The sequence below is a fragment of the Phocoena sinus genome, chromosome 2, assembly GCF_008692025.1.
Source record: "Phocoena sinus isolate mPhoSin1 chromosome 2, mPhoSin1.pri, whole genome shotgun sequence".
Taxonomy (NCBI): domain Eukaryota; kingdom Metazoa; phylum Chordata; class Mammalia; order Artiodactyla; family Phocoenidae; genus Phocoena; species Phocoena sinus.
The window spans coordinates 168,124,000-168,151,335 of NC_045764.1; the positions used below are offsets into that span (position 1 = coordinate 168,124,000).

General features: G+C 45.7%; 1 protein-coding gene across 3 annotated transcripts; it reads right to left on the bottom strand.

Annotated features, from left to right (window-relative positions):
- Positions 1 to 360: 360 nt before the first annotated feature.
- On the bottom strand, positions 361 to 20,128 carry SERPINA6 (serpin family A member 6). 3 transcript variants are annotated; one of them, XM_032622647.1, is made up of 5 exons: positions 20,001 to 20,128; positions 12,569 to 13,197; positions 6,240 to 6,510; positions 2,278 to 2,425; positions 361 to 891 (listed from the first exon to the last, which is right to left on the bottom strand). In XM_032622647.1, the coding sequence occupies exons 2-5, from the start codon at positions 13,176 to 13,178 to the stop codon at positions 706 to 708; spliced, it is 1,215 nt and encodes a 404-aa protein (XP_032478538.1). In that variant the 5' UTR covers positions 13,179 to 13,197; positions 20,001 to 20,128; the 3' UTR covers positions 361 to 705. The 3 variants fall into 3 exon arrangements, with proteins under 3 accessions (XP_032478538.1, XP_032478539.1, XP_032478540.1); XM_032622648.1 differs by lacking the exon at positions 20,001 to 20,128 and adding an exon at positions 18,405 to 18,464; XM_032622649.1 differs by lacking the exon at positions 20,001 to 20,128 and adding an exon at positions 18,284 to 18,339.
- Positions 20,129 to 27,336: the final 7,208 nt, after the last annotated feature.

Sequence of the window (27,336 nt, forward strand, 5' to 3'; positions counted from 1 at the left end):
TATTTTTGCTTTAAACAGTTAATTATACTTTAAATATATTTAAAAATATTTTATCATTGCCCACATATTTACTCTTTCCAGTGCTCTTCATTCTTTTGTGTGTCCATCTAGAATCATCTTGTTTCTCCATAAAGAACTACTTTAAAAAAGTCTTTAGTGAAGATGATAAGCCTCCCCATCTCTTGTTTGTCTGAAAAAAAAAACCAAACTTTATTTTGCCTTCATTTTTGAAGGAATCTTTTATTTGTTTTTTTGCTTTTTGAAAGATATGACATTTCCATCCTAGCACTTTAAAAACATCTTTCTGTTGTGTGTGTGTGTGTGTGTGTGTGTGTGTTCTTCTGTTGTGTTTTGGCTTGTGTGATTCCTTCTTTTCAAGTTCTTACTTGGAAATAATTTCAAACTTACAAAAATTTACAAAAATCATAGTGCTTCCATATACCTTTCACTGTGCTTCCATACATCACATAACCCTAGGACAATGACCAAAACTAGAAAATTATACTGGTACAATATTATATTGATGTTATTCAAGTTTTATCAATCGTCCCACTCTTCCCCTTCAACCACACTTGTCACGAGTCGCAACGACAGTAATTTATTACCAGAGGGGAACCAGGGGAGGATTGGGGGGAACCTCTCACTCCTTTCTGTGGGGTCCCTGGTGCCCGAGTCAGACGCTCTGTGGCTCCAGGGGGCGTCCCCTTAGGTCGGATTCACAACCTTGCCCAGGAAGAGGCTGCTCCACGTGAAGTCGTCGAAGATCATGACAACGAAGGGCCGGTCGAAGCGGATTGTGAGAGGCTCGGGCGCCGAGTTCCGGTGGACCTGGGTGCGGGCGGCTGACTCCAAGCCCCTCTCATCCAGTTGCAGCGTGGCCTTATGGACCACCTGGTGGGAACGGACAGAGCGTGGAGGATGAACACCAGCCGCGTGGGCGGAGCTTTCCGAGCCTCTTGGCTTCGACTCCTTCCCACCCTCAGTTTTCTGGATGGCGAAGCTGAGGCTCAGAGAAGGTCACTTGCTGGCTCCTCATCTACGTGGCAGCCCCAGGACTAGCGCTGGGGTCTGTCCACCTCTGGAACCCAGGCCACACTTAGACCTCCTCCCTAGAGAGTGGGCAGCTGGAGCCGACCCATGGAGAGCAAGGGACTTGGGGCTGAAACTGGACTTCAGCATCCATATCGGGCGCCCCTCACCGGGTCCTGGGCTGGTGGAGGGACACCTCGCTCCCTCTCCACTCTGCCAGTAATTGAGAGGGTTCAACTTATGCAAAATGCTTGTGCCCACTCTGTAGGGAAAAGGCTCATCTTTGCCTGCTGAAACATCCTTTGTTATGATCAAAATTAGAAGATATTCTCAAGTCAGTAAAACGCTTGAGTAGGTTGCATCAAAAGCATTGGAAAGATCAGAACTGGCTGACTAAATAACAACACCTACGGGACAGGACTCTCACTGATGGAGCAGCAGGGAATCAGAGGCTCAGAGTGCTCTGTAAATAGGCTAGGGAGAAGCTCAGCTGGGCTAGGAACCCCTGCAGTGTGTTTTGGGAATATGAGGTTTTGAGTCAAATGTCAGGCTATTTACTAGCTCTGTGACCTGAGAAACTAGGGTAACACCCACCTCGTAAGGAGGTAGCTGTTTGACTGAGTTCACACACAGGCATTTTATTGAGCACATACTGTGTGCCGACATCGTGATGGTCAAAGTCTGTGTGCACGAGGGAGGGGGCTGCTGCCACCACAGCTTCCTCCTGTTCCCTCTCCTGTTTTGTCACCCACAGGACTGTAAGATCCTGTGAGGGCAGGGCCACGTCTGAGGCATACCCAGTGTCTAGCACAGTTTGGGGCACATAGAACATGTTCAGTAAATATTTTCTGAATGAATGAATAACAGAACATAAAGCTGAAGGATGGAGATAAAGAACATCATTGGATAGAACATTCAGTGTGATCTCACGCAGACGTTTCCTTTTGCCTGGGGGCTGCTCACAGCCCTGCCATGATGACTTGTCTTCCACAGTGCCCCCTCTGTGTGGCCTGGCAGAACGGTGCATGCCTGAGCTGTGGTGCTCTCTTGTCACTAGCTTCCTGTGTGACCTTGGGGACATCAAGTTCTTGCTGAGCTTTCATTTAGCCTGTTGTAAAACTAGGGGCTTGGACAAGACCTCTCAGCCTGGGGCCTAGAAGCCTATTCATGAATGGGCTCCATGTTGCTTATTATTACTTGTATTGTGAATTTGGGGGGGGAAGAAGGATGGGCTCTAGAGACCCCTACCTTTGACACCTTCGGCAGGGCCTCTTGGGTGATGCCTGAGAAATGTGTCCGGTCGTTGAGCAAGTCTGCAATGCCCATGTCCCCCATGATGCCCCCGAGGTCGTAGCCTCCGGAAATGGAGACCTTCGGGATGTACAGGTCCACCAGGCTGCTCGGGGTAAGCAGATGGGGTTAGACTTTCCCAGGGCTGGGCCCGGCCAGCCAGATTCCCGTTTCCCCTGTGATCCCTCCAGACCCTGCCTCCCAGCCAGACCTGCTCTTTCGGGACAGGGGAAGGAACAGAACAAGAAGCAGGATCTGCCTCTCCCTCCATCACACAGGCATCTTCCTCTCTGGGTCTTTCTTCTCAGCTCGCTCTTTGAGCTGATTCCACCTGATCCAGTTAAACTACCAGACACTGAAGCAAAGAATACCTAAAGAAGTCCTTGTGGGCAAAAGAAATAAAAGCAAAAATAAACAAATGGAACTGAATCAAACTTATAAGCTTTTGCACAGTGTTTAAAACCATAAACAAAACAAAACAACAACCTACAGACTGGGAGAAAATATTTGCAAATGATGCTACCGACAAGGGCTTAATTTCCAAAATATACAAACAGGTCAAACAACTCAATATCAAAAAACTAAACAACCCAATCAAAAAATGGGGAGAAGACCTAAATAGACATTTCTCCAAAGAAGACATACAAATGGCCAAGAGGTACGTGAAAAGATGCTCAGCATCACTGATTATTAGAGAAATGCAAGTCAAAACTACAATGAGGTATCACCTTACCCCAGTCAGAATGGCCATCATTAAAGAGTCTACAAATAATAAATGCTGGAGAGGGTGTGGAGAGAAGGGAACCCTCCTACACTCTTGGTGGGAATGTAAATTGGTGCAGCCACTATGGAAAACAGTATGGAGGTTCCTTAAAAAACTAAAAATAGAGTTACCGTATGATCCAGCAATCCCACTCCTGGGCATACATCCAGAAAAGATGAAAACTCTAATTCAAAAAAGATACATGCACCCCAATGTTCACAGCAGCACTATTTACAATAGCCAAGACATGGAAGCAGCCTAAGTGTCCATCAACAGAGGAATGGATAAAGAAGATGTGGTATATATATATATATATATATATATATATATATATATATAAATTACACCCAATGGAATATTACTCAGCCATAAAAAAGAATGAAATAATGCCATTTGCAGCAATATGCTTGGACCTAGAGAATATCACGCTAAGTGCAGTAAGTCAGACAGTGAAAGACAAATGTTATATGATATCACATATGTGGAATCTAAAAAATAATACAAATGAACTCATTTACAAGACAGAAAGAGACACACAGACACAGAAAACGAACATAGCTACCAAAGGGAAGAGGCGGGAGGGATAAAGTAGGAGTATGGGATTGACAGATACACACTACCATACATAAAATAGATAAACAGCAAGGATGTATGGGGGACAAGCACAGGGAACTGTGTTCATTATCTTGTGATAACCTGTAATGGAAAAGAATGGAAAAAGGATATATAGGTAACAGAATCACTCTGCTGCACACCTGAAACTAACACAGTATTGTAAATCAACTATACTTCAATGAAAAAAAAGAAAAAAACAAGAAGTCCTGTGGTCCCCCAAGCACCCCCTGGCAGAAGTGGAGGAGTGGAGGGAACGTGCAGCTGGGAGCAGGGGTCCTGGCCCCAGCCATGCCGCTAATGCTGTGTGGCTTTAGCCAAGTCCTGTCCCTCTCTGTGCTAGTCCTCATCTACACAGCAAGGGAGAGAGAAGATGCCTGAACCCTGAAGTCAGTGATAGGGCCCCGGCTCTCCAGAGGGCGGAGGGAAGGCATGAGACCTCTGTACTTGAGCACAAGCTGCTCTGGGGCGGTCTGGAAGCTGGCAACCCGGGGGAAGTGAGGAGGAATCCAAGGCCAGTGGGACGTGTGACTTCTCTAGATGGGAAATGGCAACAGAAGGTAAGGGAGGCCGATCCATACCCAGCATTTGGCTGCCCTTCCTGACCTCCTTTATCTCATCTAATCCGCGCAGGCACACACAGCCTTACAAACTGGAGTCATCATCTTTAACTTCCAGATTGAGAGACTGAAACTCAAAAAAAAGCTGAGGAATTTCCCCAAAGTCACACCGCTGGGAAGCAGCAAGACCGTGAAGAAACCAGGACTAGGTAACTCGGAGCCCCATCGTCCCAACTCAGAGAGCTGCCCCACGACCTGCGCGGGCCGCCGCAAGGTGACGCGAAGCAAGGGGATGGAGAGAGAGGCTGTTGCGAGAGCGCCCTGTGAGTGGGACCCAGAGGCTGCTGGGGGGTGGGGGCGGTGGGGGGGCGGGGGGGGTGTCATCTGGGCCCTGAAGGATGCTGAGCTTGGATGCACCGGAGAGCCTGGTGGGGAAGGGCGTGGTGGTGCTGGCTGGGGTGAGGAGGGAGAAGGGGCCACGCAAGCGTGCAGGTGAGCCGTAAGCCACAGCATTGGGATGAAGGAGAGAACTCGTGATGTCTAAAGGTGCAAAGTTTTACCTTGAATGTTTTCTTAAAAAAATCTAGAAGAAAATGGTACGTGTTACTGACTAATGTTGTTTAAGTGTTTTAGTGAAGAGATTATTTTTGGAGTAAAGAGAAGGGGTATCCTTCGCCTTATTTTCAACACACTAGGGTTCAGAATTTGAATCATGGCGCATTGTCACTACCTGGTGGCACTGTATCTGAACTACAGGTTCCCTTCGAGGGGTGGGAGTGAAGTGGAGTGAGACGGTTGACCTGAAAAGCTGGCAAATGGCCTCCGCGACTCGACCGGTGCCATTTCCTCTTCCGTGCATACTCTCGGGGAGGTTGCCACTGACTGAACCTCTACTCAGGCTTAAGGCACAGTTCAAAGTGAAGGCAATGTGCTCTGCAGCCCCTCCTCCATTCCCCTGGCTTAGAGTCCGGCGTCCCACCCTCCCTCAAATTGTACACATTATGCATCTCCTTCCCTGTCTTGCTCTGACAGAGCTTATGACATTGTACCACTATTAATTCCACCAGAATCCGTTTTCTGCTCTAGAGTGCATCCCTTCTGCTTGGCCTAGTGCATGGTACATAGCAATTGCTTCCGTATATATACTGAATGAATGAATGAATGAATGAATTCCAGACATGGTGCCTGGCCCACGAGGCTTCCTGAGCGACTCTAGATCCAAGTGCTGGCTCCTTCCCCTACAGCCCTCTTCCCTTTGAGTCTGCACCCTGCCACCCAGCTCCCACGGTGGTTGGCTCCTTCACAGACAGAACTCTAATCTCCCAAGAGCGAGGACCGTCTTCTCAAGAACATCTGCTCCCTCCTCCAATGTGAGGACCAGAGCTGGACACAAGCTTGACTATAATTTTGATTCCCCTCTAGCGCAGAGGTTCCTGGGAAAATGAGTTTATTACGTACTTATGTCCTTACTTTCTTACTTATTTACTGATTGACTGATGGAAGAAACATTAGATTCCGAGTGACTTAACCATTCGTAGGCTTTGCGTTGGTTCCAGGGTCATTACAGTGGTCATACGGTGGTCACTTTCATTATATCTTTTTATGGTCTCCAAGGAATCTTTAGCGGTGCTTGGTCTCAGGTAAGCAATATAATAAAATGGATCAGTGCAGGCTGGGTGATGGGTGAATTCAGCTTAAGAAAAAGATGAAAGATGTGATAATACAGAGGGTGGCCATCAACCTGCTGGGGAAGGTGGACCTCACTTTGTGGAATGCCCCAGAGTATCAATAGCTCAGTGTTAATCGACAGAAAGATAAATAAGTGTGACCTCTAGATCAGAGAACCCAGCAGATAGGAAAATAATGAGCCCTGGAAGGCGAGTCTGGGGGAGGAAGGATGGCCAGGTGCACCCCTTTTCCACTTGCTCCACTTTTTGGGAACACGTCCAACTGCAGAAATCAACACAGCTGGCTGGAGGGCTTACCTGTTGGTCAGGGACTTGGACCACCTCTGAATGGTGTCCCGGCTCAGCATGGCAATGACCGTGTCCATCTTCCCCTTGACCGGGAGGACAAAGAAGACGGTCTCGTTGCCTGTGTAGTCCAGCTGTACCAGCTGGCAGGGGAGCACCGAGTCGTTCAGGTACTTGATGGTGCTCGACTGGAACATCATGGACACCTTCACCGTGGTCGTCTCATTCACGTAGAAGTTATCTTCCCTGGTGCTTTCCAGGTTGAAGGAGTGTGCCCACGTGCCTGGGAAGAGGGGGGAGGGGGAGGGGAGGAGACAGGCCTGTGACAGCAGGAGGAAAACGCAACTTGGGTGGCAGCAGAGGGCCAGGGGTGACCGCCAAGCAAGTTACACAGTGGCCTCCCTCAACCTGGAAGGTCCCCACCAGAGCTGCTGGAATTTGCTAAGATATGAAATTCCCAGAGGTTTAAAGCCTGTTCCACCCTCTACCCTTTGGGATGGCTTGAGGATTAGCACGTTGTCTGAGACTGACTTCTAAAAATGGAAAGAGGGAGAGAACAGAGGATGCTGGCCCTAGGATTTGGGAGTAGGATTCAGTAAAGCAGACTTGGCCTTGTTGCCCCGCTCCCTGGAGTGGCTTCTGGACTGGAGGGCTCTGGAGGTGGTGCTGGGGAACCGACCATCCAGTCCATCCCCACCCCCTGATGTGTGGCGACAGAAGCCCAGCAGGCAGTTTGGCTGCCCAGTCAAATGTACCCACTTTCTTGCAGGAGGCTCCTTGCCTCCCGAGTGGCCCTGAGGGCCACAGTACATTTCCCAGAGGCAGAATCAGGGCGAGATGAGTCCTTCAAGGTGACAGACTCCCACCACAGCTAGACTCGACTCCACTCCACCACGTTCCATGATCGTTTGTTCCCCTTGTGATGGGGAACTCACTACCTAACAGAGGGGACTTTCCACTACTGGTCAACGCTGAAGGGAAGGCAACTGCTCCTCAGATGAAGCCAAAGCCTGCCTGATTGTAATGCCTGCCGACTGAGCCTCTTTGACCCTTGAGTTTATTCCAGAGTCCTCTAATAGGTGATAGATCTTTGGATATTTAGACATGGATTGAGTCTCATCAGGGCCTCATCTGCTCTAGGTTAAGTCTCCCCAGGTCTGGAGATGACCGAGGACTCTGAGTCTAGCAGGTCCTGAGTGTCCTGGCTGCCCTTGGCCTCCAGCCCAGAAGCCCTTGTGAGGTCACTGTTTCCCAACTGAGGCTGCCTGAAAGTGGCCAGAGCATAGCCACAGGCAGACATTTCTCTATCCCTCTGCCTGTGGGATCTCTGGACCACGCAGCCAGAACTCTTGGTTCTGAGCCAGCCTCACCCCCCTGGAAGGGTTACTAAGGGTGACCATGGGCAGTGGCCAGAGGATGTAGGGAAAAGAGCAATGGATGTGGAGCCTGGAGACCCAGGGGCTGTGCCTGGTCCATCCCTAATGACTGAGGCTGTCTCACAGCAAGTGAGATAATTTGCGGGTTCTCAAACCATCTTCTAAAGGAAGTCTGGGGTCCTCAGAATTGAAGGGGGGAGTGCTTTGTGGCTAACTTGTCCAACTCACAACCAAGAAAATGTAGATAAAATATTTTTCAGTGCTAGGTTTTTCATCCTTAGAAGTCTGCTGTGTGCTTTTTACTGAGTATTTCTTTTCTAGAAGCAAGTATAACGTATATCCAGTTTGGCAGAAAACCAAATACAGAATGGGATCTAACCTCTACTTTAAGGGATTGTTTTTGTTGAAAATTCTTGAGTTAGGAGAACTTATGGTAGAGAATCCTAAGAATTGATGAAGGGAAATTGGAGAGAGCAAGGATGAGTCCCTGGAAAATCTTTTAACAATATTTCTAATGTTCTCCAAAAAAAGAGCTGTCAACACAGTCCACTAAGTAAGGAACATGCCAGGGATACTGTACATGTCCTAAGTTTAGTGATGAGAGCCACACCATTCTTCATTTCTATCTATTACCCTGGTGTGCTGGAAACATTTCAGAGTATCTCTCAGCTTAAACAGGGCTTGTTAATTAGCTTTGCCTGGTCACAGAAAATCTGTGTACAAACAGGCGGCCCACACTCCTGTCAATGTCTGTTCCTGTGTTCAAATGTTCAAATCCTCTCTGATTTTATTACCGGGAACTACTGTTTCCCATCAACTCAGCCCCGCTGTGGTCGTGAGAATGCTTAGAAACCGTGAGAGCAAAGCCGTGCGTCAAATGACACCCTGCCAGCCCCTGTCCTGCCAGCCCCCGCTCAGGCTCCTTGCAGGCTCAGGAGGGCCCTCTCTCTCTCCGGGTTTTCTGTGCTCTTCTCCCCAGGCTGTGTTACCAGAACCTCTATGCAACCACTTTGGAGTTACTTCCATTTACCAAGCACTATGCAAGTGCACTGGACCTCCCAAAGAGATGAGGATGTCATGCACAAGAGTGAATAGTCTAGTGGGAGAGATGGCCTGGAGAATTCATGGGAGCATCCAGAAACATTTCCAGGCAAACATTCCCTGACTCCTTGGCCCGCCAGGGTCAAGAAGAATACTGCCTTTTGTGTGGGACCACAGAAGATCTTAAATAGCCAAAGCCATCTTGAGAAAGAACATAGTTGGAGGCATCACACCTCCTGATTTCAAACTGTATTATAAAGCTATAGTAATCAAACAGTATGGTACAGGCATAAGGACAGACACATAGACCAATGGAACAGAACTGAAAGCCTAGATATAACCCCTCCCATATATAGTCAACTAAGATATGACAGGGGAACCAAGAATACTGAGTGGGGAAAAGATAATCTCTTCAATAAATGGTGCTGAGAAAACTGGATATTCACATGCAAAAGAATGAAACTGGACCCCTAACTTGAAATATGTTAAAGACTTAAACACAAGACCTGAAACCATAAAACTCCTAGAAGAAAATGTAGGGAAAAAGGAACTCTTTGATATTAGTCTTAGCTATGATTTTTTTTTTTTTTGAATATGACACCAAAGGCATAAGCAAAAAGGGAAAAACTAACAAGTGGGATCACATCAAACTAAAAAGCTTCTGCCCAGCAAAGGATACAATCAATAAAGTGAAAAGGCAACCTATGGGATGGAAGAAAATATTTGCGAAACATACATTTGATAAGGGGGTAATATCCAAAAATATATAAGGAACTCATACGACCTCAATAGCAAAAAAAAAAAAAAAAAGCCCCAAATAATCAAATTAAAAAACGGGCAGAGGACTTGAATAGATTTTTTTTCCAAAGAAGATGTACAAATGGCCAACAAGTACAAGAAAAGGTGCTCGAAGTCACGAATCATCAAGGAAATGCGAACTGAAAGCACAATAGCCCTTCACACCTATCAGGATGGCTATTATCAAAAAGAAAAGAGAAAACAAGTGGCAGCAAGGATGTGAAGAAAACGGGACCCTTGTGCACCGTTGGTGGGAATGTAAATTGGTGCAGCCACTATGGAGAACAGTATGGAGGTTCCTCAAAAAATTAAAAATAGAGCTACCATATGCTCCAGCAATCCCACTTCTGGGTATATATCAGAAGGAAGTGAACCCGCTATACTGAAGAGATATCTGCACTCCCATGTTCATTGCAGCACTATTCACAATAGCCAAGATGTGGAAACAATCAGGTGTCCATCAATAGATGAATGGATAAAGAACAGTGTGTGTATACACACACACACACACACACACACACACACACCCCAAATGGAATATTACTAAGCCACAAAAAAGCAGAGAATCCTGTCATTTGCAGCAACATGGATGAACCTTGAGGGCATTATGCTATGTGAAATAAGGCAGACAGAGAAAGACGAATACTGCATGCCCTCACTTATACATGGAATCTAAAAATACAGAATTTATAGAAACAGAGAAAAGAATGATGGGGTAGGAGGTTCGGAGAAGTGGGTAAAGGTGGTCAAAGGTACAAACTTCCAGTTATAAGATGAATAGGTTCTGGGGAATCTAATGCACGGCATGGTGCTACAGTTAATAATACTGTATCATATACCTAAAAGTTGCTAAGAGAGCAGATATTAAAAATCCTCACCCCCTGGCCCCAACACACAAAGGTAACTGTGAGGTGATAGACGTGTTAACTAACCTTATCTGGGTAATCATCTCACCATATATATATACATATATATATATCAAGTCATCCCATTGTATACCTTAAGCTTCCATGATAAGTCATTTATATCTCAATAAAGTGGGAGAAAAAAGAAAATGCTGCCTTTGCCGGTCGGTCTCTCACCCTCAGTACCATCCAAGAAGGGAGGCCTTTGCCAGGTGGGTTCCCAGACTTGTGCTGGAGAATAGACAGAGAAAGACCAAGAGGCAGGAGGATGGCTCACCAAGATGCCAAGTCTGTCCAGGTAATAAAGATCTGGGGGAGGGAAGGGGTTCAGTTGGCTAATGGAGGGCCCTGAGTGAGAGCTGGGGAGGAGCGAAATGGGCATATAGGATAACCTTTATGTTGTTGAGAGACACATTAAATATTATACTTTTTTTTTTTGGCTGTTTTACCTGCACTTCTTTGTGTATGACTACTTAATTGAACCACTTGGGTCCAGGTTTACACGTTCTAACAAGATGCATATTAAAATTCGGTATGGGCAAACTGCAGAGGATGCGTATGAGAGACAAAGATTTGAATTCTGGAGAGAATCAGGGGAGGCTTCACGGAGGTGGTGACTTTTAAGCCAAGATTTGAAGGGTGGGTAGAAGTTTTAGGCAGTCAGACAAGTTGAGGGAGGGCTCAGGGGACAGAATGGGCACGGGCCTTGTGTCAGGCAGAATGCCCCCCCGCCCCAAGGATGTCCTAATCCTTGCAACCTGTGAATATGTTATGTTACATGGCAAGAGGAAATTAAGGCTGCTAATCAACTGACTGAGTTGAGGAGAATTTTCTGGATTATCCAGGTGGGCCCACTGCAATCACAAGCATCCTTAAAAGGAGAAGAGGATGGCAGGAGGGTCAGAGTCAGAAAGGAGACGTGATGGAAGTAGAGGTCAGTGCAATGCGATTACTAGCTCTGAAGAGGGAAGTGGGGGGGCCTCAAGCCAAGGAATGCAGGTAGCTTCTACAGGCTGGAAAAGGCAGGGAACAGATCCTCCCCTAGAGAGTCCAGAAGGAACACACCCTGGCATCACCTTGACTTTAACCCAGAGTGGCCCATTTTGGACTTCTGACCTCCAGAATTGTAGGGTAATAAATTGGTGCTGTTTTAAGCCACCAAGTTTGTTGCAATTTGTTACAGTGGCAATAGGGAACTAATACAGACTTCCATGGGGAGAGTCATGCTCAAAGACATGCAAGGAGTTTGGTGTGATTGGATATTGTGTGTGTGTGTGTGTGTATGTCTGCTGTGTATTGGGAACTTGTATAGGGGAAATTGTTGAGACCTGAGTCTGGACAAGGCAGAAGAAACATGATTTCTCAATCTTGGGACTCTAGCCATTTGGAAGCAGATGTCACTGTGGGAAGCTGTTCTGTGCATTGTAGGACGTTGAGCGTTCTCCTTGGCCTCTACCCACAAGATGCCAGTGGCACACCCCACCCCACCCCCAGTTGTTACAACTCACAATGTCTCTAGACATTGCCAAATGTCCCTGAGGGTGGATGGGGGTGGGAATCACCCTGGGTTGAGGACCCCTGCTGTAGACTAAGGACTGTAGATTTCATTCTGGAGGATAATATATCCCCAAATTACCTGCTCGTCAAAACGATTGGGGAAGGGGGCCTTGTTAAAAGTACACATTCTAGGACATTCTTGCATCAGTTTTGCTCTAGTAGATCTGGTGTGGGCTCTGGAATCTGTAATTTTAACAAGCCTCCGTGGTGATTTTTATGGACAGGCATTTTGGAAAACTTTGCTCCGAACCGGTGAGGTGGGGCTGTGGTTTGGCTGAGAGGGGTCTGGGCTGGAGCTGGCTCGGGAAGTGCGTGCAGGAAGGGTTGTGGGCCGTCTGGAAGTTCCTGAGGGTGGCGGCTGTGTCTGTCTGGTTCTAGGCTCTATTTCCAGCCTCTGACCAAGTGCCTGACTCACAGCCAGACCTTGGCCAATATTTGTAGACCACTAGGCAGCCAGACTGTTTGTGGTTACATGTTTGGGCCTTGAAACAACCTGCAAGGGCTTGGGCAAGTTGCTCTACTGGGTGTCATTTTGATCCTTGGTAAGGATGATATAATTTCACCTTTCTAATAGTATCAAGAGCACACCCTTAATTTTGATGGCTTTTACTATCCTTGGCAATAGTAGATGGGGCCTTGTCAGAACGGGATGGGTGAGGGGTACCTTTAAAGAAGATGTAGTTGATCAAGATGAGCATGGCTGAGCTATCTTGCTCCGAGAACAAGTCCACAATTTTCCCTTGCGTCTTATTTTTGATATACTCGTTGATTTGTCTGCTGGCTCCTGCCCAGTCCTGGAAGTCTGCATTCAAGGCCTCCAACTCATAGTAGTGCTTGGTGTCTGCTGAGAATGACTCCAGAAGTTCCAGGCTGTGGTCCAGGAACATGGCATTGCCCATGGTCATTTCCAAGGTGGTGTTTGACTCCCTGAGGAGGTGGTGGAGATGCCGGAAGCCCTGGTGGATCTCGGCTTCGGACATCTCAGTGAGGTTGAAGCCCAGGCCTTGGAGAAGCTGCTCCCGTGTGCAGCCTCTGGCGCCCAGGGACAGCATAGCCAAGGCTGTGGAGATGCTCACAGGGGAGATGAAGACGTTCTTGCCTGGAGCTGAGGCCACTAAGTGCTTATACAGGGTAAAGGCAAAGTCAACGTTGTTTGGAGCCAAGTGCCGGTGAGGGTTCCTCATGCTCATGTCGGTGTCAGGGTCCTTAGCCTGGATGGTCCAGAGCCCACTGGTAGACAGCCAGAGGAGACAGATGTACAGGGTGAACAGCATTGCTCAGGATGGCCAGGCCCTGGAAAATCAGAAATGCTCATTAGATGATGTGGGGCCTCCGAGGCAGTGGGGCATGGTGAGCAGTAGGCAGAAGACCCCACTTAAGACCCCCCTGAGCTCCAATTTCTTCTTCCACATTGGCTGTGTGACCTGGGGCAAGTCAGGACTCTGGGCCTCAATTTCCTCACCTGAAAGCATGAATTACACCTGCTATGATTTATCAAATACCTACCAAGTTTCCAAAATTTTGCCTCACCAACAATAAAGTATATATGATTCTTTTGATTTCAGGTAGGCAGAAGTAGAAGCTCAGAAAGGTTAAATATCCACCCAGTTGATATATTCAAATTACTGAAAGAAAAAAATTATCCACCAAGAATACTATAGCAGGCAAAACTGCCCTTCAAAAGTGAGGGAGAAATTAAGACATTCCCCGATAAACAAAAGCTGAGGGAGTCCATTACCACTAGACCTCTCCTACGAGAAATGCTAAAGGCAGTACTTCTGGTTAAAATGAAAGAACCCAGAAAGTAAATAGAATCTGTAAGAAGAAATAAAGATCTCTGCTAAAGGTAAATATATGAACAATTATCAAAGCTAGTATTATTGTGATTTTGGTTTGTAATTCCACTTTTTATTTTCTATGTGGTTTAAAAGACTAATGCATAAAAAGTAATTATTCATATATGTTTTGGGACCCACAATGAATAAAGCTGTAATTTGTGACTTAACTGAAAGGATGTGGGAATGGAGTTATATAGGAGCGATTTTTGTATGCTACTAAAGTTTATCTGGCATAAATTCAAATGAGAGTGTTATAACTTTAGGATGTTAAATGTAATTTCCATGATAACCAGAAAGAAAATAGTTATAGAGTATGCACGAAAGGAGGTGAGAAGGGAATTAAAATGTTTCACTACAAAAAATCAACTAAACACAAAAGAAGACAGTAATGCAGGAAATAAAGGACAAAAAAACTATAAAGCATACAGAAAACAAATAGGAAACTGAGAGAGTAGTCCCTCCATATGAGTAATTAATGTAAATGGATACAATTCTCCAATCTAAAGACAGAGATTGACAGAATGGGTTAAAAAAAGAAACAACTATATGTACACTACAGAAGACTCATTTTAGATCCAAAGGCACAGATATGACAGTGAAAGGATGGAAAAAGATATTCCATGTAAAGAGACACCAAAGGAAAGTGCAGCTGGCAGAAGAAAGAAAGCAATAAAGATTAAAGCCCAGACAAATAAATAGAAAATAGAAAAAGGAGAGAAAATCAATGAAACCAAAATATAATATATCTAATCAATATAGTATTATATAGTAAGGTAACATAATATAATAATATAACATGATATAATTATAACATCATATAATATAATATAATGTCATCTTCAAAGAGATTAACAAAATTGACAAGCCTTTAGCTAGACTGAGTAAGAAAAAGAGAGAGAAGTCTCAAATAACTAAAATCAGAAATGAAAGTAGGGGCATTACTACCTATTCTACAGAAATTTTAAAAAATTCTGAGAGGGGCTTCCCTGGTGGCGCAGTGGTTGAGAGTCCGCCTGCCGATGCAGGGGACACGGGTTCGTGCCCCGGTCCGGGAGGATCCCACATGCCGCGGAGCGGCTGGGCTCGTGAGCCACGGCTGCTGAGCCTGCGCGTCTGGAGCCTGTGCTCCACAATGGGAGAGGCCACAGCAGTGAGAGGCCCGCGTACCGCAAAAAAAAAAAAAAAAAAAAAAAAAAAAAATTCTGAGAATACTATGAAAAAATTGAAAATGACACACCAACAAATTGGATAACCTAGATGAAATGGAAAATTTATAGAAACACAAAACATACCAAAATTAAACCTCAAAGAAATAGAATATCTGAATAGACCTATAAGTAGCAAAGACATTGAATCAGTAACTGAAAACCTCCCCAAAAAGAAAAGTCCAGGATCACATGGCTTCAGTTTTGAATTCTACCAAACATTTAAAGAAGAAGTCACACAAATTCTCCTCAAACTCCTTCAAAAAAATTAAAGAGGAGGAAACACTTCCTAACTCATTCTTTGCCCTGATACCAAAGCCAAAGACACCATAAGAAAATAAAACTACAGACAAATATTGCTTATGAACATTGATGCAAAAATCCTCAACAAAGTGCTAGCAAATAGAATTCAGCAGTGTACTAAAAGGATTTTACACTATGACCAAGTGGGGTTTATTCCTGGAATGCAAGGATGGTTCTACATACACAACTTGATCAATGTAAATACCATATTAAAAGAATGAAGGAAAATAATCATATGATCATCTCAACTGATGCAGTAAAAGCATTTGACAAAATTCAACATCCCCTTTCATGTTAAAAACACTCAACAAACTGGGAGTAGAAGGAAACTACTTCAGCATAATAAAAGCCATATATGAAAAGCCCACAGCTAACATCCTACTCAATGGTGAAAGACTGAAAGCTTTTCATCTCAGATTCAGAACAAGACAGGATGCCTGCTTTTGCCTCTTCTATTTAACACAGTATTGGAAATTCTAGCCAGAGAAATTAGGCAAGCCAAAGAAATAAAATGCATCCAAATTGGAAAGGAAAAAGTAAAATTATCTCTGTTCACAGGCAACACGATCTTATACATAGAAAACCCTAAAGACAACAAAAAACTTATGAGAACCAATAAATTCAACAAATAAGTGGGATACAAAATCAACACACAAAAATCAGTCCTGTTTCCATATACTAACAATGAGCAATCTGAAAAAGAAATTAAGGAAACAATTCCATTTATAATAAAATTAAAAAGAATAAAATACCTAGGAGTTAAGTTAACCAAGGATGTTAAAGGCTTGTACACTGGGAACGTTGCTGAAAGAAATTAAAGAAGATATAAGTAAATAGAAAGACATCCTGTGTTCACAGACTGGAGGACGTAATATGTAAGATGTCAAAACTACCCAAAGAAATCTATAGGTTCAATGCAATTCTTATCAAAATCCCATGATGTATTTTGCAGAAATAGAAAAATCCATCCTGTAAACTTGGAGAGCATTATGCTAAGTGAAATAAGTCAGAGAAAGACAAATACTGTATGATACCACTTATATGTGGAATCTAAAAAATATAACAAATTAGTGAATATAATAAAAAAGCCGACTCACAGAGAACAAACTAGTGGTTACCAGTGGGAAGGGGAAAGAGGAATTATAGGGGTGGGGGAGTGGGAGGTACACACTCCCTGACTTCAGACTATACTACAAAGCTACAGTCATCAAAACAGTATGGTACTGGCACAAAAATAGAAAAAAAAAAAAAAGTGGAACAGGATAGAAAGCCCAGAGGTAAACCCATGCACCTATGGTCAACTAATCTATGACAAAGGAGGCAAGAATATACAATGGAGAAAAGACAGTCTCTTCAATAAGTGGTGCTGGGGAAACTGGACAGCTACATGTAAAAGAATGAAATTAGAACACTCTCTAACACCATACAAAAATAAACTCAAAATGGATTAAAGACCTAAATGTAAGGCTGGATACTATAAAACTCTTAGAGGAAAACATGGGCAGAACCCTCTCTGACATAAATTGCAGCAAGATCTTCTTTGATCCACCTCCTAGACTATGAAAATGAAAACAAAAATAAACAAGTAGGACCTAATTAAACTTAAAACCTTTTGCATAGCACAGGAAATCATCAACAAAACGAAAAGAAAACCCACAGAATGGGAGAAAATAAGTTCCAATCATGACTTGGTCTTTCTGGTGACACCCCCCCCCATCCTGAAGTCATCCAGGAGCTCACCCAGAGTTGCCTCATTAGAGCAAAGGACACTGCAGTCACCCAGGAAATTCCAAGGGATTTTGGAGCTCTGCCTCAGGAAGCAGGGTCAAAGACCAAATATTAGAAAACAAATATTAGGAAAAAAGATGCTTCTAATGTTCTTATCACTTAGGAAATGACAAGGGTTTTAGGAGCTCTGCACCAGGAACCAGGGGCAGAGATCAGTATGTATTTTTTTCTGTATTTCACAGTGGTATATGCCTGTGGTTGAATACTATTCAGTCTTCAAAAAAATGAAATTCTGATACATGCTACAGCATGGATGAATGAACACTGAAGACATTATGCTAAGTGAAATAAGCCAGTCACAAAAGACAAATATTGTGTGATTCCACTCACATGAGAGCCCTAGAGCAGTCAAATTCATAGAAACAGAAAGTAGAATAGTGGTTAACAGAGGCTGGGGGGAGGGGGAAACGGGGAGTTAGGGTTTAATGGGTAGAGTTTCAGTCTGGGATGATGAAAAAGTCCTGGAGATGAATAGTGGTGATGGTTTCACAACAATGTGAATGTATTTAATACCAGAGAACTGTACACTTAAACCTAGTTGAAATGCTCAATCTTTGTGTATCTTACCACGATACAAAATTAATTATAAGACATGAAAAGTGTTTGATAAGAGCAATTCAAAAACTGCAGCCAGGCTCAGAATCAGTAAGTGGACACTCTGTCTGCAAGGCCAGTGGTCCCAAGCTCTGAGCTTTATGGAACCCCCTGTATCCCCATAAAGAAGGGGTACTTATAGGAGAAGCTGATTCCCCTGCACCACCCCACCTACGGGACTAGCCATGCTGGGAGGGGGCTGGGAACCCGCAGTAAAACCAGTCCGGGGAGAATGCGTGCACGTTGCGTGTGGGAAACCCTGGTCTGCTCTGGAGCGCCCCCGAGGCCTTTTCCCTGGCCTGTTCCAAACCCAGAACTCGTGAAAGCGGGCTGTAAACACACCCCTGACCTCCCTCAGCCCTCCTCCAACCCTCCCCGCCTGTCTCCCTCCACGTGGTAGAAAAACAAGCAAATTCCTTGCTTCTTGGCTTGATAACAGCCCTGACGCCCTGCCCCCTCCCTCCCCAGCCGCCTGGCTTTACAGACAGTTCTCCTTTTTCCTGGGCTTTGTGGCAGACCAAGTCGAATGAGGATCTCAGACATTGCTATTTATGATCTAGGTGACATGGGTGCACTGTTTAAAACTCTTCCCGTTTCCTTGGCATAAAATAGAGTTGATAATAATACCCGCCCCAGGCCTGGCCCATTTACCTTCTAATTTCTGGGTTTGTCTTCGCTTCTTCAGTCTCAGACACAGCCCAAGTTCGGGGCTTGGCATCTCTCCCGTTTGCCCCCTCCCCGCCCCCACCTGTTCTCCTTTCCTCCTGCTCACCTCCTGCCAGCCTTTCTTTCCTCTGCAACTAGGGCATCTTTCCAAATCAAGCGGATGGGCCATTCTCCTGCAGAAAATCTTTCAGTGACTCCCATTGCCTGCGGCGGAGCTGATCCTCACTGACGTTGGCCCAGTCCTGGTGACAGCACCACCCCCAGCCTCAAATCTGGCCTCTTGAAGTCTCAGTCACAGCAACACTGGGTGTCTTGGGGTGTCCTCCCAGCACGTATCAGACTTTCATCCCTCTGCCTGGGTCAGGCCAGGGAGGTCATTCCATTCCCCAATGTTTGCAGAGCCCGGCTCTGGCCTGAGAAGCTGGGGACAAAGATGGCCTGTTCCAGTCCTGCCCCATGTGGGTCACACTCTGTCAGCCCGTCCCCTCCTTGTCATGCCTGGCTCACTGCCTTCTTGTCCTTTGGCACGCAGGTCCTGGGTCACCTCCTCCAGGAAGCCCTCCTGTGTGCTTCTCCTCTGTCACTGCCCCCATCAGACTGTAGTGAAATCTTTGCTTCAGCCCTAGCCACCTCCACACCTCCACCTCTTTGGTCCCTTCTTGGGCAAGGACCCCATGCAGTTCACAACCTGGAATGAGATGGGCTTGCCCAATAGAAGTTCTTTTCCCTTCCCTTCTCTACCTGCTGTCTCTGAGATTTTGTGCCTCATCCCCTCCTGTGCTAATCCTCCAGATGGGGGATTAAATCTCTACCCACCTCAAAAGACTTTTGTGAATATCAGTCACAGCTGTTATCAGTGCTTTCTTTAGTGACCTCACTTCATGGGTCATCCTGGGCCCATTGTACAGATGAAAAAACTGAGGCCCAGGGAGTAAAAGCTGAAATTCCAAGCCCTGCCGTCTGACTTTGGAGCCTGTGCCATGCTGTTCTGCCTTTCTCTAGAGTGAACCAGCTCTCTGAAAAGTACCCAGCGACGTAAAAATGCAGAGTATCAATATTATCCATGAATTTCATTTCATGTGTGTCCTCCTTGTCCCCCATTTTTGAAGTCACACACGCAGTAAACACCCACTGTGTTCTGTTTTTCCAAATGCCCCCCATAAGCCAGGTATAGTCCCAGGTACAGTCCTAGGCCCTGTGCATTTAAACCTCATACCATGTGGTGTAATGCTGGTAGTTCCGTTCTATCTGCAGGATCCTTGCCCCAGGTCACTGAGGGAGGAGGTGTGTGTGATTCTGTAGGATGCACAGCCTGTGCTGTGTCAGCCGGGCAATGCTCTCTCCTGCCTGTGTCGCCGGCAGAGGCGTTGTGTTGTGCTGATCCATCCCAGCTCTCAGACTCCATCTCTGAGGCTGTTATGGCTGTTTGGCTGGGCTTAGGAGCGTCATGCGATGGCGGGGAATGGCTCTTAGTTCAATGTCAGTCCCTGCAAGGCAGGAGCCCGGGAGAAATAAAAACCCCTGTGGGTAACCCACAGACTCTGAAAAACCCTCCCCAGGGTTGCCTCTTATCACTGCTGGTTGCCCTAATGCTCAATGCCCCATTAAAAAAAAAAAATTAAATGAGCAAGACACAGTCGTGGCTTCGTTCTGGAGGCTGGGCAGGGGCGGGGGCGATGGAGAGTCCTTAGCTGTTACTCACGGTTTGCAGTGGGCTCAGGCTGCAAGTGCTGGCTCGGTCCTGCTGTCCCGGATCCTGTCATGTGTACAGTAAGCCGGCGGGGCGGCTGCTGCTCAGTCATGTTTGCCAGCTTTCCTGCTGGTTAATGGTTAGAGGGGGGCCAGTGGCCTTCACCATTTGGTGGTCTCCTCCCCCCAGTCATGAACCAATGGGAGCCTTTTCCAGGAAATTTGAGTAAACACAGCAATACTGCGAATTAACTTTCTTCGGCGTACAGTTCCCTGAGGTTTTATTTTTTGATATCAAAATGTGGCTGGAATTGCGTCAGTGTTTGTGGTTGCCCAGGGGCAGCTGGCACAGGAGCCACAGGTGCCCTTAATTAGCACGATGGTGCTGACAGCTGTGAAGAACCAGGTGCTGAGCTTGGGCTGGGAATGAGACCAGCAAGATCCTGCCTTCAAGGGGGGCAATGGTCCGATGGGAAAGACAGACATGGAATAAAAGGCAGCCCAGTGATTCCCATGGATTATGTCATTTAGTCTTCACAACGACTCTATGAAATGGATACCATTATTATTATCACTCTTCTCTAGATGGGGAAACTGAGGCACATGACGCTTAAGTGAGCTGCCCTTGAGATTCGAATCCAAGACCATTTACCTCTGAAATCTAGCACCTTCACTTTCCTCTTCCCCACATTTTTATTCATCAGTTCTCTTTTGATTGCAGGTGACAGATGAAGTTCAAACAGCTTTAAAGCAGAAAAGAACATTTATTGGATCTCCTGAAGGAGAGTTCTGAAGGGTGGAGGGGGGCGCTTCAGGCCTGGCTGGATCCAGAGGTCCCAAGATGGTTATCAAATCTCTGTCTCTTTAAAAAAAAAATTCTTTCTTAGTTCTGCTTTCCTGCTTTAGTCTCTCTGTGGTGGAGACAAAGGCGGCCACTGCAGCTACAGGTTATTTGGGTCTAACTGGTTATTTGATATCAGAAGGAGAGAGACTCACTTTTTTTCAGTGTTCATATCAGCCCCCACAAAGGACGTGATTGCCCATCCTTGGACTGATAGAGTGTGCAGAAGAATAGGGCATTGTGAATGGCCAGCTAGGGTCCTGTGCCCTCTGCTGGGTTGATGGCGCCATTACTACCCTGCAGGTATGAGGGGAGATGTTCCCATGAGGCCCACAACTGTGTCAAGAGTTTTGGGGGCACTTCAGTTTTATTAATAGTTATTGGTCTTTTCAAGTTTTTTTATTCCTTAAGCCAATTATAGAATTTATAACTAGGAATTTACTATTTTTCAAATCTCTGTCATATCAGTAATTATTTTTAATTTTTGTTGGTTCTATGTTTTATTTATGTATTTCCTCTCTCTTTTTTTTTTCCTTGATGAGTCCTGTTAGTCTATCTAGCTAATTAATCTTTTCAGAGGACCAGATTTTAGTTTTGTTAATCCTTATTTTTTTTTAAATCTATATTTCATTGATTTCTGCTTTTATTTTTTTTTACCATCCTTTCACATTCTCTGAATTTTCCTCTGTTTGCTCTTTTTCTATTTTCTTGAGTTAAATGCTTAGCTTTCTTACTTTTTAACATTTCTGCTATCCATATAAATATATATAAAGTTTTCATCGAAAAACCGACTTAAGTATGTCCCACAAATATTCTCATTGTTATTTTTTTCTAAATATTTCTTAATTTCCCTTATGGTTTCACTTTTAACCCAGGGATAGTTTAATAATATGTCATTTTGTGTATTTAGAATTTTAGGCTACTCTTCTGTTATTAACTTTTATTTATATTTCATTATGATAAAAAATATCATGTATATGATATTGAAGATTTGGAATTTATTGAGGTTTTTTTGCAATCACATACGGTCTCTTTTTGTAAATATTCCATATTTTCTTATGAAATATTGGGCGTTACCTGTTTGAGATGCATATATATGTATATGTATAATGCTATAATGCTTGAGCTTATTATTTTATTTAACTCTTTCATATCTACGTGGATTCCTTATTTACTTGAGCTTTCAGGTTCTCAATAGGGAACGTTAAAATCTCCGATCACAATTGTTCATTTATTTACCTGTCAGTTGTTGGTTGATATGCTTTGCAATGGTCACACGGTGACAGAGTGACTCCTGTAACTCTTTGTTCTGGCAATGTTTGCCCTTTGAGTTTATCTTGCTTTTTGTCCTTAGGGCACACCACACAATTCTTACAGGTCTTCAGCAAGAAGCTCTTCACAGGGTTTGGGGTGGTCCCTGAAAGACCAGCAAATCATTATCCATGACTTAATGCAGGGCCGAGGTCCTTAACTGGAGGAAACGTGCTATGAGGGACATTATTGGGACAATCGACAAAACTGGAATATGGATGGTACGTTAGAGAAAGATATTGTACCAGTGCTAGATTTCCTGAAGTTAATAGCTTTACTAAGAAAATAATATCCCAAATTCCTAGGAAACGTACATGGAAGTATTTAAGGGTAAATGGTCATGATGTATAAAATTTACTCTCAAATGATTCTTTAAAAAAAAAAAGTACACACACACACACACATACACACATGCATATACACACATGGGGTTGCTGTGAAGACTGGACTGTACCGTGAGCCTAGCACAGCAGAGGGCACATGGCAAGGCCTCATTCAAGAGAAGTGTTGCTAGAATTGTTATTTTATCTCCCCCGGTCCCCATGGAGTGTGGGATTCTGTTTAGATAGTGCCTGACTAGAAGTCCTTTTCTTTAATCATCAACCTCTTAGCCCCTTAAAATAGAAAAATAATTTTAAAAAATAGAAGAACATTTTTCAGAAGCACTGTTGAGTCAGACGTCCGTGTGTTCCCAGTTCCCTGCTGGTCTGTGCCCACCAGGCCCTAGATAGCGGCCTCCAGGTGAGTGGGACCTGCTCCCTGCTTACCAGGAGGCCCACTTCAGTTGTTCCCTCTGGGTTAGTCACTGCTGCATCTGGGTCTCATTTGGGAAAGATGTGTCTTTCAGGGTTCACCCCAAATCCAGGGAGAAGCTTCTGGCTGAAGCCCGCTTTGAACGAGCATCTCCTCCTCTGAAATTACCCCGTTACAGACGTGTTGCTCTTGGTTTCTCTCTCCCAATTCTGCCAACCACAGAAGTGGTGACTGGGAGGCTTGCTCAGGGCCTCCTAACTTTGCCAGCTGTGTGGATAAGTGCTATTTGAAATCCTGCCTCCAGGAAAACAGGGCCCTGCCTGGCGTGGGACAGGTCACATCAAGCCAGAGACCTGCAGTGATGGGACTTGCCAGGGAGGAGCCTTGGATGGCCTTTGCTGAGACTTGGCCGGCTGCTTACCTGAGGGATCATGAATTGGGTTGGCAAAAAAGGATGCCAACCTGTACTTGTGGCCAGCATGGAGGTGGTGTGGGTAGGTTGGGTTAAATCTTGGGGTTCAGAGGCTGGACTTGAGGGGATCCTCGCTGGTCCTAGGGCCTGTCTCTGAGACCACCTGTCCCACCCGTAGGCTTAGCCTTCAGAGAACTCCTGGACCAAGCAGGACTCTAACCAACCCCCCCCCCCCCCCCCCCCCCCCCCCCCCCCCCCCCCCCCCCCCCCCCCCCCCCCCCCCCCCCCCCCCCGGGCCGTCCTCCTCCTGGACAGGCAGGAACACAGCCCAGAGGCACCATTACTTTGCTGATAAGGTTCTGCATTGGCTGGCTCACCCCTTTTATCTCCCTTCTCACTTCCCTGCCACTTCCTGCCCTGCTCTGGTATCACAGCCCTATGTAAAGCACTGGGCACGGGGTCTGGCTCCTGGTGAGGGTAGTAGCTGGTATTTATTGTGCCGTCGCTGGGTACCGGCTCTGGTGTACATGGATATTTACCGACTTGATTCTCACAGGAACCCCAGCAGGCAGGTATTATTAGCATCTCGGATAGGATAGCAGTCAAGAGCATGGACTCTGCGTTTGATTCCAGACCTTAGGAGTGTGGTGCCAGGCAAATTACTAAGCTCACCACGCCTCAGCCGAGAAATGGAGATTCTAGTTATCTAGAATCTCTCTAGGTTGCTGTGAAGATTGCATATGGCGGGAGAGCATAGCACAGGGCCTGCTATATTCTAAGTGCTATATGAATGCTAATGATTACATGCAGACCTCGTTTTATCATGCTTTGCTTTACTGCACTTTGCAGGTATTGTGTCTTTCACAAATTGAAGTTTTGTGCGTACCGGAAGTCTTATCAGCGCCATCTTCCCAACAGCATTTGTTCACTTCACGTCTCCGTGTCACATTTTGATAATTCTTGCAATATTTCCAATTTTTCTTTATTATTATATTTGTTATGGTGATTTGTGATCAGTGATCTTTGATATTACCATTGCAAAAAGACTTTGATTTGCTGAAGGCTCAGATGATAGTATTTTTTAGCAATAAAATATTTTTTTAAATTAAGGTATGTACATTGTTCTTTTAGATGTAATGCTGTCGCACACTTAATAGACTACAGGATAGTGTAAACACAGATTTTATAAGCCCTGGAAAACCAAAAAAATATTATGCGACTGGCTTTATTGCAATATTTGCCTTATTGCAGTGGTCCGGAACCAAACCCGCAATATCTCTGATGTATGCCTGTATTGCTATTCTCAGTTGGCAGACTGGGAAACTGTGGCAGAGAGAGGTTAGAATGTTACTGAGTCCAAGCTCGTACTGCTTGCCATACCACAGGCCAATGAATGGACAGACAAGATGCTGGGGCAAGGAACAGAGACTTTATTTGGAAAGCCAGCTGACTGAGAAGATGGTCCCAAAGAACCATCTTCCTAGAGTCGATTCAGGCTTCTTTCTTACTAAAAGGGGTGGGTGTGACTTGTTACTGCTAACTTCTTGGTCCTGGTTGGACTCCCTGAGGGGATGTGATAATAGCTTGTTTTTGCGCTGTAGGTCTAGTCATCATGTTCCTGCAGACCTCCAACAAGACAAATGTTATTTTCTGTAGAAGTGTTACACCTTTAAAGTTCAAGCCCGGGAGGCAGAGCCTTGAGCCCTGGGCTATCATGTACATTTCAGGCTATAAGCAACATTCTTTTACAAAAGGTGCAAAGCCAGCATGACAAAGCACAGGCAACAGAGCACAAAGTTTAGAGCTAAAGGAATAGATCCAGTACCGAGTCAGGTTGGTTTGCTGTTGCAAGAAGACTTACCTAAAGTTACACTACTAAGGAGAGGAATCAGAATGGCAACCCACGTACCTTAGCTAAAGCCCTTATCAGAGTTCCACTGCCTCCGTCTTCCCTCATTCCTTCCCTGCCTCATCCCACATCAAAGCAGAAGTTATGGGCCCTTTTGTCTTAACACTGAGCAATTCCACAGGGCAGTTCTGGGTCCCAGGGGGCCAATGTGGGTGATGGTGATACGGATGCCCCTGTTGGTCCAGGTGTGGCCTACGGATTCACAAGTGGGTGGTAGCCTGAAAAAGTTTGAGAAACGTGGGGTAGGACAGGCATGTTGTGAAGGTACCCTCAGGAGAAGCTTGCAGGGGCCGGGGCTGAGTCCCAGTGTGGGGCCTTTAGGGACTTTCCACCCCCTCACTTGTTCCCGTAAACCAATTCTTCTCCCTATCGTGCGCCACTCCTTCTCCCTATCGAAACCAATTCTTCTCCCTATCGTGCGCCACTCCTTCTCCCTATCGAAACCAATTCTTGGAGTTTTTCAGTTGACGGCGACTTGCCAGACAGCAGGTAATTTTCCAGTTGCCCGTAACAGGTATACGCCCTAACCGCCACAATGAACAGACAACTATAACGGCCAGAAGGTGGGACAAAAGTTCCTAAGCCAATGAATTCAAAAGTCACCACATTTACCCAATCATTGTGAGAATATACCCGCCCTATGAGTAAATAAACCTATAAAAAGTATGTGATTCCGCTTTTAGGGGTTCCCCATCGGCCTCCTGCGTGAGGTTCAGGGAACCCCGGTGCATCGGCTCCTAATAAACCTCTTGCGTGTTGCAGCGGCTCTCGACTCTTGGCGGTTCTTGGGCGAGTTGGAATCCCTCGTAGACCGTTTGGGTCTAACATTTGGGGGCTCGTCCGGGATCCCCACTCGCCCCCGGGTCACAAGGACATCGGGAGTCGGAGGTATCAGGTAGGCTCGAGCCCAATTGTCTCTTTGTTTGTCGTTTGTTTGTTGCTAGCCGCCATTAGGAAAAAGCCGTGCGAACCGGCTTGCTGTGGAATCTGTATTGGACTCCTGGCTAGGCAGACGTGCCGAAAGCTGGTGTCCACGGGCCCCGGGGGACGCCCTGGTGGTCCATCTGGAAGGAGAAACAAATTTTGTCTCCCCTTCATCTGGTTCTGGCAGGTTATATAAGCTGCCATCTGAATTTGAGTTGGTTTCGGGTTTAAGTTCGCGGCGGCTGGTTCTGGCAGGTTATATAAGCTGCCATCTGAATTTGAGTTGGTTTCGGGTTTAAGTTCGCGGCGGCAATATCAATGTGTGTCTTTTGAAATTTTATTGTTTTTCTGTACTATTATCTTTCTTTTGACGGACGACAATGGGACAAACTATGACGACTCCTCTTTCTCTTACCCTAAGCCACTGGACCGAAGTTAGGGCTAGGGCCCACAACCTTTCGGTAGAAGTAAGGAAAGGAAAATGGCAAACGCTGTGTACCTCTGAGTGGCCTACATTTCAGACAGGGTGGCCACCCGAAGGATCTTTTTTGTTAGATAAGGTTGGGCTAGTCAAGTCTAGGGTCTTTAACACAGGACCCCACGGACACCCAGACCAGATACCATATATCTTGGTCTGGGAAGATCTAGTTCTCTCCCCGCCTCCGTGGGTCCGGCCCTTTGTTTCCTCAACAGGCACGTCTGCATGCGCTCCAGCACAATCGGAGATATTGGCCCTGAAGAAAACCCCAGACACGGAAAAGTCATCTGCTGCCCCGGACCCGCCAAAGGCGATATATCCTGACCTGCAGTCTGATTTGCTTCTTCTAGATTCCCCACCTCCTTATCCTCCGGCCCTAAATCCCATGTCGCCCCTAGGACCCCCAGCTTCACAACCCTCCGCACCAGTAGGGCCACCTGTTATGGCGGAAAGGGGGGGTCCCTCGGCGGGCACCAGAAGCCAGAGGGCTGTTTCCCCAGATTCTACTGCTTTACCCCTTAGAGAATATGGCCCCCCCGATAACCACGGGAATAGACCCCTTCAATACTGGCCCTTTTCCTCTGCAGATCTTTATAATTGGAAGATGCATAACCCTACTTTCTCTAAAAACCCACAGGCTCTTACTGCTTTAATAGAGTCTCTTGTCTTCTCCCACCAACCCACCTGGGATGATTGTCAACAGCTCCTCCAGACTCTCCTC